This window comes from Neolamprologus multifasciatus, chromosome 7 (genome assembly GCF_963576455.1).
Source record: "Neolamprologus multifasciatus chromosome 7, fNeoMul1.2, whole genome shotgun sequence".
NCBI lineage: Eukaryota > Metazoa > Chordata > Actinopteri > Cichliformes > Cichlidae > Neolamprologus > Neolamprologus multifasciatus.
Genome location: NC_140445.1, coordinates 17,935,542 through 17,948,137, shown reverse-complemented (window position 1 = coordinate 17,948,137; position 12,596 = coordinate 17,935,542). Strand labels below are relative to the sequence as shown.

Genomic DNA, 12,596 nt, shown 5'->3' with positions numbered 1-12,596 from the left:
GGTCTAGTGATCATTAGTCCCTCAATGACGTGCACGGTGTGGTCACATTATGGGATTGGCTATCTGTATTTTTAACCATCTCTGTGGTGGATTTTTTTTTAATTTTTAATTTATTGCACTGTGCCGCTCTGTGGTGCAGTTAACGGAAAAGGTGTAAGCTGGAGGAGGTTTGATCCACAAACTGAACTAGTTTTACATCTCTCTTCTCTAGCCCTAAAAACTTGAAGCAAAGGATTCTGGGTATAGCATAAAGCCCTCTGGGAAAGCGGAATATACAAAGGAAAATGCTCGAAAAAGGAAAAGCAGGAGCGAGTGACAATTATAAATGCAGCAAAAGTGAAATGTGTCTCTGGTATTGATTTGAGAGGTTTTGTGTGACTGAGAGCACGTTAAATCTAAAAACGGAAGGAAAGGAAATCCACCCATAAGAAGAATTTGCTCAGATATCCATAGCGTCTCATGAATATTCATAGTTCTAGTTTAATATGATAAAAAGACAACAAGAGCAGAGGTGGATCATCCTCCTCCATTATGCGAGGGAACAAAGTGAACGAGTGCAAAAGCAGTCAGAACATTTCATGACATTCAGATAAAAGGAAGTGCATGTCATTTCTTTCACACCCAGAGTGAAAATGTAGTGATGAAGGAGTTTCTCAAGCCTCTCTGACTCTCACAGCTTTTTCCCAAGCCCAGGGCTGAGGCCCCTGATGGGCCAATCCGCTATCTGACAGAGAGAAAGGCAGAGAAGAGGAAAACAAGGTCTCGGAGGAAGAGGGGAATGCAGGCAGACGATATCAGAAATCTTTACCCACTGCAGTATCAGCCTAATTATAAAGCTTTTATTGTTCAGGTTGTCGAGGATAGGTGCCTGTAAAATTGCTTAACAAGAATGGGCATCCTGTGAGGTAACTGTGTTTGCGGCGTGTCAGTCTCCCACAAGTCTTTCCATGAGACACAAAGCAACAACGTCCTCTGAGCATGGGCAGAAAAGGGAGGAAGAGGAGGAGGAAACAGAGAGAATATTTGAAAAGACGGGTATTTCTTTAACTAAGTGGAGTAGATTACTCAATTTCAATCAAAATCTGAGTGTTCGGTTTTGTGATAGAAATGTGACAGCTCATGATTCTTAACTGAAGCAGAAATATATCTAAATGTCGCTTCTCGCTGACAGGCTGTCATTAAGCTTATCCAAAATGTTGGCTCCAGTACATTTATTTGGTTTTAGGCTTAAAAAGAAACACAATTTAAACCCAAATGCATTATGCAATTAAACAGATTAACTAGCGCTAGCTTAAATTTGCTCAAATAATTCAAATACTGTAATGTACTTTCGAGTTATATAAATAAAACTGAATTTAATTGAACATGTTTGTTACATTATGTTTAGATTTAGGTTGCATTTGATTTAATATAGAAGGCTGATTCAATAAAAAGTGTTGTTGGTAGGTTTCTGACGATTATTGTGTGAAACGAGACGACAGGTGCATTGGCGGAAAACTTCTGCAACATGTTAATTAAAACTCGGTAGGAAGTCACTTTTTGAACGAGTTGGTAGGTCATTTGTACTACTTGATATTTGTATTTCGTCTTCATCGGTTTATATATTTGAATATGTGGGAAAAACTGTGTAAATTTGTGAAAGATCTTTGCCATGGTGTTGTTTCTAATGAGTATAGGCTATTTTGGTGATATTTTCTCCTGTGCAGGCGAGAAAAGGGTTGGATAGATGTTATTTATGGTTAGCTTCAGTCTAATGCTTTGGGTTTTTTTTTAATAATAATCTGATTAATGGCACATACATGTGAAATGTGCTAATCACACTTTAAGTTCTGACTGGATGATTGAAACATTTCAGGAGGGTGTGCGTGCGCGTGCGTGTGTGTGTGTGTTAGTGAAAGTATGGACATTAACTATATACCTGATAAAGGTCAACCAGACAAAAACCTTGTGTGTGGTAGTTATATTTAAATTATAAAAGAAACTTGTTAAAATGAACATTTAGGTAGCTTTGTTGGATTTCTCAAAAGTGAAATATAGATTAGGTTTCACAGATTGATAAGATAAGACTGTGTTTTTATTAGGTCCTGTGGACTTAATCCCATTGGAAAAGTAAATGAAAACTAACTCAGGCTGATTTTACACTGGGACAGTTCAAAAGATGGACATAGTTAGGAAGACGTCACTCTATTTATTTGTGTCCCGTTTTGAAGATTTTTCTTGTGGTCGATAACTTGACGTTTTGACACCATGCTTGTGTTGGCTTCACTTTCCAGACCAGAAAGCTATATTTCCTTTTATATAATCTGTAACCCAACCGGTAATCCAACCAACCAAATCCAGAAGATTACTTTTAAGTTCATCAGGTGGAATTAAATGAGGGCAATCAGATGCCTTCATTTCTTCTTTTAGTTCTTTCATCTTTTAAGAGGCAACAGAGAAACAGGCTGAATCAAGATATGACTCTTTATGTATGTTAATTTGATAATTTGGAATAGATCAAATTAATAACTACATCTTGCATTGTTGCTTTTTCTGCAAATGAATATTTTGGATTATGTCAGAAACCCACAAGTCAGAGGAACAGCTGCATGAGACTCATGGCCACAAAGCTACATCTTTGTTTGAGCACGGGGAGAAAATGGAGGAGCATTCAGGAGGAGAAACTGAAAGAAAAGGTATCCCTTGTGTATGAAGTGTAGCGACTGTAGTTAGTAGCTCAGTGTAGTTAGTGGTGTGCATGGTAAGTAGATTGCACTTTGTAACTTAAAGCAAAAAACAAAAACTGTAAACAGTAGAACTGTATTTAAATTTTTGGTTCTTATGTTAATCGTGGTTGTGATGTGTTAAGTCTCCCACGAGTCTGAAAAACATTCACATGAGATTCGTGGCCACAAAACTACTTTCTCGTCTGAACACGGAGCAGGAAGGGAGGAGGAAGATGAGGAAGAAGAAAGAAAATCCAAGGAGACAGGTATCTAGTGGTGGAAAGTATGAAAATCTACAGCATATGTAGATTTATGTACCTTACTTTACTTGTTGTGCAGATGTGCTGTAGACTTAAATTAAACTTGGCAATCCCTAGGTCCCCTAATACATTGGAAATGACAGAGTATTTATCATAAATTCTCCTCATTATTTCAATCACAGCTGTGGCATTTCAGACCACCACCAGTCTTAGGGACACATACATGAAAGCCAGAGCTGTAGTTAAAGTGTATAACAGTAGTAGTGTTCGCCATGTGTTACACATCTTCCCGTTAAGTTGATAAAAATATATGGTGTTTCAGTCTCTCAAAAGTCTGAGGAGCTCGTACAGGAAACTCACGGACACGCATCCACAACCCAGTCTCAGCATGGGGAAGAGAAGCATGCAGAAAGCAAAGGTACTGCGTTTTGTGCACAGTGGTCCAAATGATGTCATAGTGTTCAGAATCCGATTTGGTGTGCACACAGGGTTTCTATACCTTTAATGGAGATCATAAACAGAAGACTTTTAGCTTCTTTTAAGCAACTTTTACAGTTAAATGCTAACATGTTATAGAGGCTTTTGAGGGACGTTTTGTGAATAAAAGCTGTGGTATGACAGTTTCCCACGCATTTGAGGAACACGACGCTCACGGCCACAAAACAACAGCCTCATCTGAGCACGGTGAAAAATCACATGAGGTGGTGCATCGAGAACGAGGAGAAGAACAGAAAGGTGACAGTTCTATATGCACTGTAGTGGCAACTCTGTAGCTAACTGTAGTAAACTTGTAGTGTCCTGATGCAAAACCGCAGAGATGCATTTTTATTTTTATTTTTAAACACACATTCATGACTGTCTTGTGACAGTTTCCCACATGTTTGAGGGGCACACACATGAGACTCACGGCCACAAAACAACAACCTCACCTGAGCATGGCGACGGGCATGAAGAAAGAAAAGCTGAAGGGAAAGGTATACAAATGCACTCTTCCTGCTCATGCTAAACAAATGCACTGTAGAATTATATAGCAGAGGGCATAGGCGAGTAAGGAAATATGCAGGTGATAAATGAAAACATGATTTATTTACTACAGAAGCCAGACATGGAAATGTGTCTCAGTTTTGGCTTGTTATGTCAGTGACAATTGTGGTGTTTCAGCTCCCCACAATTTTGTGGAACACGTACACGAGATTCACAGCCACAAACCAACAACCTCATCTGAGCATGGGGTGGAAAGAAAGGAGGAGGAGGAGAGTGAAAGTAAAGGTATTTTTAGAGCATAGTGGAGACAAAGTCTTTATAGATTTAACATGGGCTTTATTAATAAATAAAGCAGAAGAAATAAATGTTTGCCCAATGAGATTTTTTTCTGGTTCTGACTGAAAATTGTGTCAGGAGAACACACACATGAGACTCATGGCCACAGAACAACCTCGCATGTGCACGAATGGAGACACGAGGAGAATAAAGTAATACATCCTGAAACAACAGGTACTTTATCTTTTATGTTGTAGTGTTACGCGAAACACAGCACACAGAAGAAATACAACTTGTTAACAATAATGATTGTGTTGTGTCAGACCCCCACACATTGGAGGGGCATGTACATGGGGCCCACGGTCACACAACAACAACCTCATCTGAGCACAGACAGCAGGAGCATATGGAAAGAAAACCTGAAGGTAAAGGTATTGTTGAAATCTAGTAGTAGCAGGGTTTTTTTTAGATTTAATATAGCATTTTAGCTTAATTTTAGTACTAGTAGCAGTATTTGTATTTATTTATTATAGTTTTTATTATTCTGAAATCAAACCCAATAGCCCAATCAAGAACCAAAGCTGTTCTGAAGGTGACTTTTAAAGTCTCCTTCAGAATAAATATGGCAACTTGCTTTTTTCTTCTGTTCAAGGCAATTGTGGGTTGCCAGTTCCCGCTAGTGTGTTGAGCTCCAATGTGGGACTTATGGTCATAAAACATCACATGGACATGGGGAGGAGGAGCATGTGGGAAGCAAAGCTGAAAGTCTCTCAGTTTAATACACAGTAGTAACAAGTTTCTTTTTAAAACTCATAACCTCCTAAAATTGGGGCCTGGAAGGACTGTATTAAGAAAAATAATTTGAATTTAATGTCTCAGCAGTTATATTGTGTATTGGTTCATTTAAGATGTAGTGCTAAATTTCAAATATAACAGCATAAAAAAAATACAAAACAAACTAAATTGGCATTTCAGTTTCCCACCATCATGAGGAACACTTGCATGGGACTCGTGGTCATACTTGAGCACGGGCATCAGGAAAGGAGGTGTATCCACTTTACAGTATATTTAGTGGGAACATGTAGGAAGCAAAGCTGAAAGGACTGGCATTTGCGACTGGGAGGATCATATTCAGAACAATAATTTCAATTTGATGTTTCAGCAGCTGGATTCACAGCAATTAGGTTAAGATACTTAAGCTATTCTGCTGAATTTAATATGAATTTATTATACATATTATATATATTATACCAAATGTGTTTTGTCAGGCCAACACAAGTCTGAGGAACACATACATGAGGCCCAGAGCCACAATATACCATCTGAGCACAGAACAGCTGAAATTACAGGTACCATATGAATAATCTTCTGCATTATATTTTTGCTAAGCAATGGCTAGACTGTTCCCCCAACTTGAAATTCCCAGCTACTATTAATTGTTGTGGTGTTTAAGCCTCCCACAACCCTGATGGACATGTGCATGGAGGACATGTAGAAGAAGCTCATGGCCACAGATCAACATCTGAACATGGACACCACAAGCCTGAGGGACATGTGCATGGAGGACATGTAGAAGAAGCTCATGGCCATAGAGCATCTGAACATGGAGACCAAAAGCCAGAGGGACATGTGAATGGAGGACATGTAGAAGAAGCTCATGGCCATAGAGCATCTGAACATAGAGACCACAAGCCTGAGGGACATGTGCATGGTGGACATGTAGAAGAAGCTCATGGCCATAGAGCATCTGAACATGGAGACCACAAGCCTGAGGGACATGTGCATGTTGGACATGTAGAAGAAGCACAAGGCCAAAGATCTGCATCTGAACATGGACATCACAAGCCTGAGGGACATGTGCATGGTGGACATGTAGAAGAAGCTCATGGCCATAGAGCATCTGAACATGGGCATCACAAGCCTGAGGGACATGTGCATGGTGGACATGCAGAAGAAGCACATGGACAAAGATCTGCATCTGAACATGGACACCACAAGCCTGAGGGACATGTGCATGGTGGACATGTAGAAGAAGCTCATGGCCATAGAGCATCTGAACATGGACATCACAAGCCTGAGGGACATGTCCATGGAGGACATGCAGAAGAAGCACATGGCCAAAGATCTGCATCTGAACATGGGCATCACAAGCCTGAGGGACATGTGCATGGAGGACATGCAGAAGATGCATATGGCCAAAGGCCTGCATCTGAACATGGACATCACAAGCCTGAGGGACATGTGCATGGGGGACATGTAGAAGAAGCTCATGGCCATAGTGCATCTGAACATGGACATCACAAGCCTGAGGGACATGTGCATGGGGGGCATGTAGAAGAAGCCCATGGCCATAGTGCATCTGAACATGGACATCACAAGCCTGAGGGGCATGTGCATGGAGGACATGTTGAAGAAGCTCATGGTCATAGAGCATCTGAACATAGAGACCACAAGCCTGAGGGACATGTGCATGGAGGACATGCAGAAGATGCTCATGGCCAAAGGCCTGCATCTGAACATGGACATCACAAGCCTGAGGGACATGTGCATGGCGGACATGTAGAAGAAGTTCATGGCCAAAGAGCATCTGAACATGGACATCACAAGCCTGAGGGACATGTGCATGGAGGACATGCAGAACAAGCTCATGGCCATAGAGCATCTGAACATGGAGACCACAAGCCTGAGAGACATGTGCATGTTGGACATGTAGTAGAAGCTCATGACCACAAACCTACAACTGAACATGGACACCACAAGCCTGAGGGCCATGTGCATGGGGGACATTTAGTAGAAGCTATTGGCCACAAACCAACAACTGAACATGGACATCATAACCATGATGGACATGAGCATGGGGGACATGTAGAAGAAGCTCATGGCCATAGAGCATCTGAACATGGACACAACAAGCCTGAGGGACATGTGCATGAAACTCATGGCCACAAAATAACAACCTCATCTGAACATAGACATGGAAGGGAGGAAAGGGGACATACAGAAAGAAAAGGTATCCGATATATTAGGTATGATTAGCAGTGTATTTAATAGTTTAATGTACACTCATTGGACACTTTGTTAGGTATACATTGCAAGTATTGCACTTAACTCCATTTTGCTGTCAGAACTGTGTTAATTTTTCCAAGTGCTCAGAGATGTTAGTTCTTATTGACGTGATAGCTTGGAAGCCATTTCAGTGCAGTGTTGTCACAACCAAAAATATCTATCTATCAAACCAGATAGAGATAATTTGAGCTTTTTGACAGTTTTCCTTCTGGAGGCAGCTATCAGAAGATAGGTACACTATAGTCAAGTCCATGGATGGTACTCATTTGGAACTGTTGGAGCCCTAGGTGTGCCAAGAAAATACCCACTATACCATTAGGTTGAACAGCCTGAACCATTGGTTAAGAAGGATGGATGCATGGTTTCATGTTTCTGTCATGTGAACGTTGCAGCAGAAATCAAGACTCATCAGACCAGGCAACATTTTTCCAAACTTCCAAACTTGTTGGCTAGTTTTGGTGGGCCCTTGTAAAATCAAGCCTCAGTTTCTTGTTTTCAGCTTGCAACAGTTGATTGCTGTGTGGTCATCTACTGTTGAAGCCAACCAGTTTCAAGCTTTCAAAGCTTTTCTGCTTTCCTTGGTTTTAACAAGTGGTTATTTGAGTTAATGCTGTTCCTATTAGCCCAGGGCAGTCTGGCCATTCTCCTCTGATCTCACCAACAATGTATTTTAGCCCAGAGAACTGTTGTTCTCTGGATAGTTTGTCTTTCTTTGGAACCATTCTCTGGATTCTCTCCATAAAATCCAGAGATGATTGTGTGACAAAATCCCAGCAGTTTCTGAAATACTCAGGCATCACAAACATAACATTTTCAAAGTCACTTAAATTGCCTTTCTTTCACATTCTGACGCTTGGTTTGAATTCCAGCAGGTCATTTTGATCATGTCTATGTGTTTAAATACATAGAGTTGCTGCCATGTGATTGGCTGATCAGATACTTCCATTATTAACAAACAACTCAATGGGTGTAACTAATGAAGTGGCTGGTGAGTGTATATTATTGTACACCTGTACTGTCAGATGATCTTTCTCCATAAATAAAGCATAGCAACCCTTAGAAGAAAATTCCCCCTGAATACTGAAAACAGCAGAAATGTTTTTGTCTAATACCGATGGCAATTATTTTGTCAGACTCACACAACTCTGGGAGACACATGTATGGCCACAAAGCTTCATCTGAGCATGGAGAGGTGGAACATACAGACAGACAAGGTATCTTTTTTAGATATAGGGGTAGTGGTAGTGATCACCCATGTGATGGAAGTACGCAGTAGATAAACTTTAATTACTTTTTTTTTTAATGTCAAAAGAGAGAAATGGGGTCTCAGATGTGAGACGAATATTCCCAAGCTTTAGTTGTTAAAGTGTTTGCGTTAATAACAACTACTGTTTCAGACCACCACAAGTTTCATGGACATGTGCATGAGGCCCATGGCCACATAACAACACATGGACATGGAAGGGAGGAAGAGAGGCATACAGAAAGAAGAGGTATCTGTGACTGAGATTGTTTTACTGCAGTTATAGTTCCTTGTGTAGTACACCTGTACTAACAGTCTTTCTCTATAAAGAAACCTTAGCTAATCTGCTACTGCATATTGGAAATTGTAGAAATGTTTGCTTCTAATGTTGATAACAATTATTTTGCCAGTCTCACACAACTCTGAGGGACACACACATGGCCACAGAACCTCATCTGAGCATGGCGAGGAGCATACACCCAGGCAAGGTATATAATTTAGATATAGTGGTAGATATGTTTCGGTAGCTAGTGAGTGAAATATGCAATGCATAACTTGTTTCCAAGTCTGCCGGACATGTTCATGAGAGTCATGGGCACATGACATTAACAACCTCGGGCATTCGGGAAGAAAGTCATAGAGAAAGAAAAGGTATTTGATGGTGGTCAGTTTGTTAGTTATATAATAAAACGTACAGCAGAAAACTTTTCTTACAAGCTAACAATATCACCTGAAAAGTATTAAAAATTGGGCTACTTTAAACAGAAGAAATGTATCGAAATTCAAACTAATGGCAGCGTCATATTAACTCAGATGACAGAAACTGCAGTAGGACCAAGTAAAGGAACAGAGATTGCCATTGTTTAATTAGTATTTTTTTAGTTGAGGAAAGAGCTATTTTCTTATCCCTTTTTTGGTTTTGATATGACTGTCAACCACATGTGTGACGTGCACTGCACAAAAAGTTAAGGGAACACTGAAAACATGTGAGACGTCAATGGGAAAAAATCATTCTGGATATCTATACTGATATGGACTGGACTGGGCTGAATTCAAAGACACCCTGACGTCAGATACATAACATAATGTCCCAGAGATGTTCTATTGGATTTAGATCAGGTGAACGTGGGGGTCAGTCAGTGGTATCAATTCCTTCCTCCTCTAGGAACTGTCTGCATTCTATGGCTGCATGAGGTTGGGCATTGTTGTGCACCAGGAGGAATCCAGGACCCACTACAATAGTGTAGGCTCTGAGAAGGATTGGCAGTCAGAGTGCCATTGCCTGTCCTGTATAGGTCTGTGGGTCACTCCATGGATATCCCTCCCCAAACCGCTCATGCTGAACAATGTTACAGAGTATAACGTTCTCCACAGCTTCTCCAGACCATTTCACGTTTTTCCACATGTGCTCAGGGTGAACCTACTCTTATCTGTAAAAGGGACGGGGTGCTAGCGGTGGAATTGCCAAATCTGCAATTCTGTGAGAAAACCCCTGTCAGACTCCACTGTGCCAGACAGTGAGAACAGGGTCCACTAGATGATGTCGGACACCCTCATGACGTCTGTTTCTGCCATCTTCACCAAGGCCTGCTGGGAGTCATATTGTAGGGCACCGACAATGCTCATCCTGCTAGTCCTTGCATAAAGGCGTAGATACTAGTCTTACTGATGGTTTAAGGGCACTTAACCCTTAAACTGGTTAAAAAGTGTTGCTTTACATTTTTTGAACAGTAAACATGTACATGAGACTTGTGACCACAAATCCCCAGCCTCACATGAACAACAGCCGAAAGCTATCTATGCTATATGTTGTGCTAGAAATTTCATCATGAAATGTAGCTTATTTTTTCTTGATGTGTCATTGATGACTGTGGCGTTTCACTCTCCCATAAATTTGAGGGACATGTATGCGAGACTCATGGTCAAAAACAAAAATATAATTTTACCATGGTCAAGAGAAGGAGCATAGCGAAATAAAATTTGAAAAGACATTTTGTTTATATGTAGCCCTTTTGACGTTCAGTTGACTTACACAAGCTAGAAAGAGTATATTACTTGTGATGCAGGCAGTAGAAGAAACTTTCACCATCACTTAACCTTGGCAGCCTAAGGTGAAAAATGAAAACTGGAAAAAATAACTAAATATATGTCTTCAGCTACATGATGGCCTGTCTGTCAACATGAACCATAAGGCTAAATTTAAGTCTGTTAGCAAAAGCAGAGCCATTTTTTTAAATCATTTTTTTATCTAAGACAATGAATGATGCAGAAGGACTGGACAGAAAAAGCAAATAGCATAAAGGATGGCACAGAAATAAATGGGCAGAGTAGAAAAGGAAGATGAATTTCACACTGAAGATGCTGTTTCTGTGTTTTTCCCACATTTTAAACACCGTCGTGTTCTGTCTGATCAACACATTATAATGCAGAAAGAACACATATCGTATTACATTAGAATGCATGAATGGAATCTGCATTAGCAAAGGCTTTTTCCACAAATCTTTTTTTGATTTTTGTAGTCTCTCTGTTTCTTTACAAAAAAACCTGAGATAATCTGTGCAGCATCAATATAGATTGATTTCTGAGTTGTTGCTCATTTGTAGCGCACCATGGTATTGAAAAAGCAGAATGGGAAGTAGTCGGTCGTGAGGAGGATGAAGACAGAGAAGAGGAGAAGCAAAAAGGGAAAAGGCGAGGTGGGATTTTAAATGTGAAATAATCACTCAGTGATTCATCTCTGGTCAGACAAATTTATCGTGATGAGATTAACAGGGGACAATGTCCTGAATTTATAAAAATGTTATAAAAAGCCAGCACGGAAGAAATGTAATGACTTTATTCATTTGAGCTCCCTAACAGATTTCATTATCTACATATGAAAATAAAATTATGTGCAATGTTTCATTCGGTCCCTGTCTGGACACAAGATTTGCTAAATATGTCGTAATGTTGTGGATTTTATTCTCTGCCTCTAGTAACCGAAACAGGGTTGTCACCAATTTTCTGCATAGCTTTAAATTTGTTAATACAATATTTGCCATAAGTTTACCCAGTTATCTGTTAAAATTTCTATATTAATGTGTATGAAATCGCCCTTGTCCTTTCTTTACTTTGGACCACCAAAGTCTCACCACAGTCTCACTACAGCACTGTGGTGGGATTAGTGGCTTGTCTTTAGCCTCTGGTATAATGCGAATTTGAATATGATCATTTATTGTGTAACTGTTGTGCACATTTGTTTCTAAATAATTGGCAGTATTTCATGACCAGATATTAATCTTAAAAGCTGAAAATATGCTTTTTAATAAAGAACTAAAAAATGATTACCTAAAATGAAAGTTTTTTTAATTTCAAGTTATTAAACAATAAGGAAATATGCTTGATATATACTGAATATATCCAGTCAATGTATCCAGTCAATTGCATTTATGTTGGACCAATTCCACAAGATTTTACATTTTGCATTGTACTTATGCAACAAAATTACATGTAAAAGTCAGCTATACCATATTGCCAGTCCAACTTAGATACTACAACTGTCAAATCAAATTTTGAAGCCAAGTGTGGCATACCTGTACTTTCTTTACTGCATATAAATGCTTGTAAAATCTGCTGTCTGACCAGTGAAGAAACACTGCACTAGTTAAAGATTTTGTCAGCTTTATAGAACAAAGCAATCCCCTTTTTTAAGGTAGGCTCTAGTGGGAATCCCTGCCACCTCCTCCAATAAGCACCTCTATAGTACTGACACTGACCTTTAGGGTATACTAGCTCCTGCTGTGTGAAGCTATGGTGCTGTAGATGGCTATAGCACAGTGAATGATCTGGAGCTGACTTTTAAAGAGAGATTGCTTCATCCCTCAAGGGCTGCTGAAACTTTTGATCTCAGGAGAGCCCCAGGCCAAACAGTTGTTTGGGATCATATACGATGATTTCAAAGGTAAGAGACCAACACAAACACAAGGTCTGAAGAACAAGACAGAAAATCTGAGCTTAATTAAATCCTGTGGATTTTGGGTCAATGAATTGTAAAGTGTTTCTTTTTCATTTCACTAAACTGTT

The 12,596-nt window shown here is 39.8% G+C and overlaps 1 protein-coding gene across 4 annotated transcripts in view; it reads left to right on the top strand.

Moving 5' to 3' along the window:
* The window catches only part of ntng2b (netrin g2b), a 72,373-nt gene that overhangs the window by 49,348 nt on the left and 10,429 nt on the right, over positions 1 to 12,596 (top strand). For 2 of the 4 annotated variants that reach the window (XM_085164892.1, XM_085164891.1), the window contains exons 7-21: positions 2,562 to 2,675; positions 2,849 to 2,971; positions 3,288 to 3,383; positions 3,587 to 3,700; positions 3,835 to 3,939; positions 4,127 to 4,234; positions 4,364 to 4,459; positions 4,549 to 4,650; positions 5,494 to 5,574; positions 5,679 to 7,235; positions 8,425 to 8,505; positions 8,689 to 8,784; positions 8,945 to 9,022; positions 11,138 to 11,230; positions 12,400 to 12,474. The exons of 1 other annotated variant lie outside the window; for it this stretch is intronic. In XM_085164892.1, coding sequence (XP_085021018.1) covers positions 2,562 to 2,675; positions 2,849 to 2,971; positions 3,288 to 3,383; positions 3,587 to 3,700; positions 3,835 to 3,939; positions 4,127 to 4,234; positions 4,364 to 4,459; positions 4,549 to 4,650; positions 5,494 to 5,574; positions 5,679 to 7,235; positions 8,425 to 8,505; positions 8,689 to 8,784; positions 8,945 to 9,022; positions 11,138 to 11,230; positions 12,400 to 12,474 — 2,919 coding nt within the window. The remainder of the gene's footprint in view (positions 1 to 2,561; positions 2,676 to 2,848; positions 2,972 to 3,287; positions 3,384 to 3,586; positions 3,701 to 3,834; positions 3,940 to 4,126; positions 4,235 to 4,363; positions 4,460 to 4,548; positions 4,651 to 5,493; positions 5,575 to 5,678; positions 7,236 to 8,424; positions 8,506 to 8,688; positions 8,785 to 8,944; positions 9,023 to 11,137; positions 11,231 to 12,399; positions 12,475 to 12,596) is intronic. One more of the 4 variants, XM_085164893.1, reaches the window with a different exon arrangement.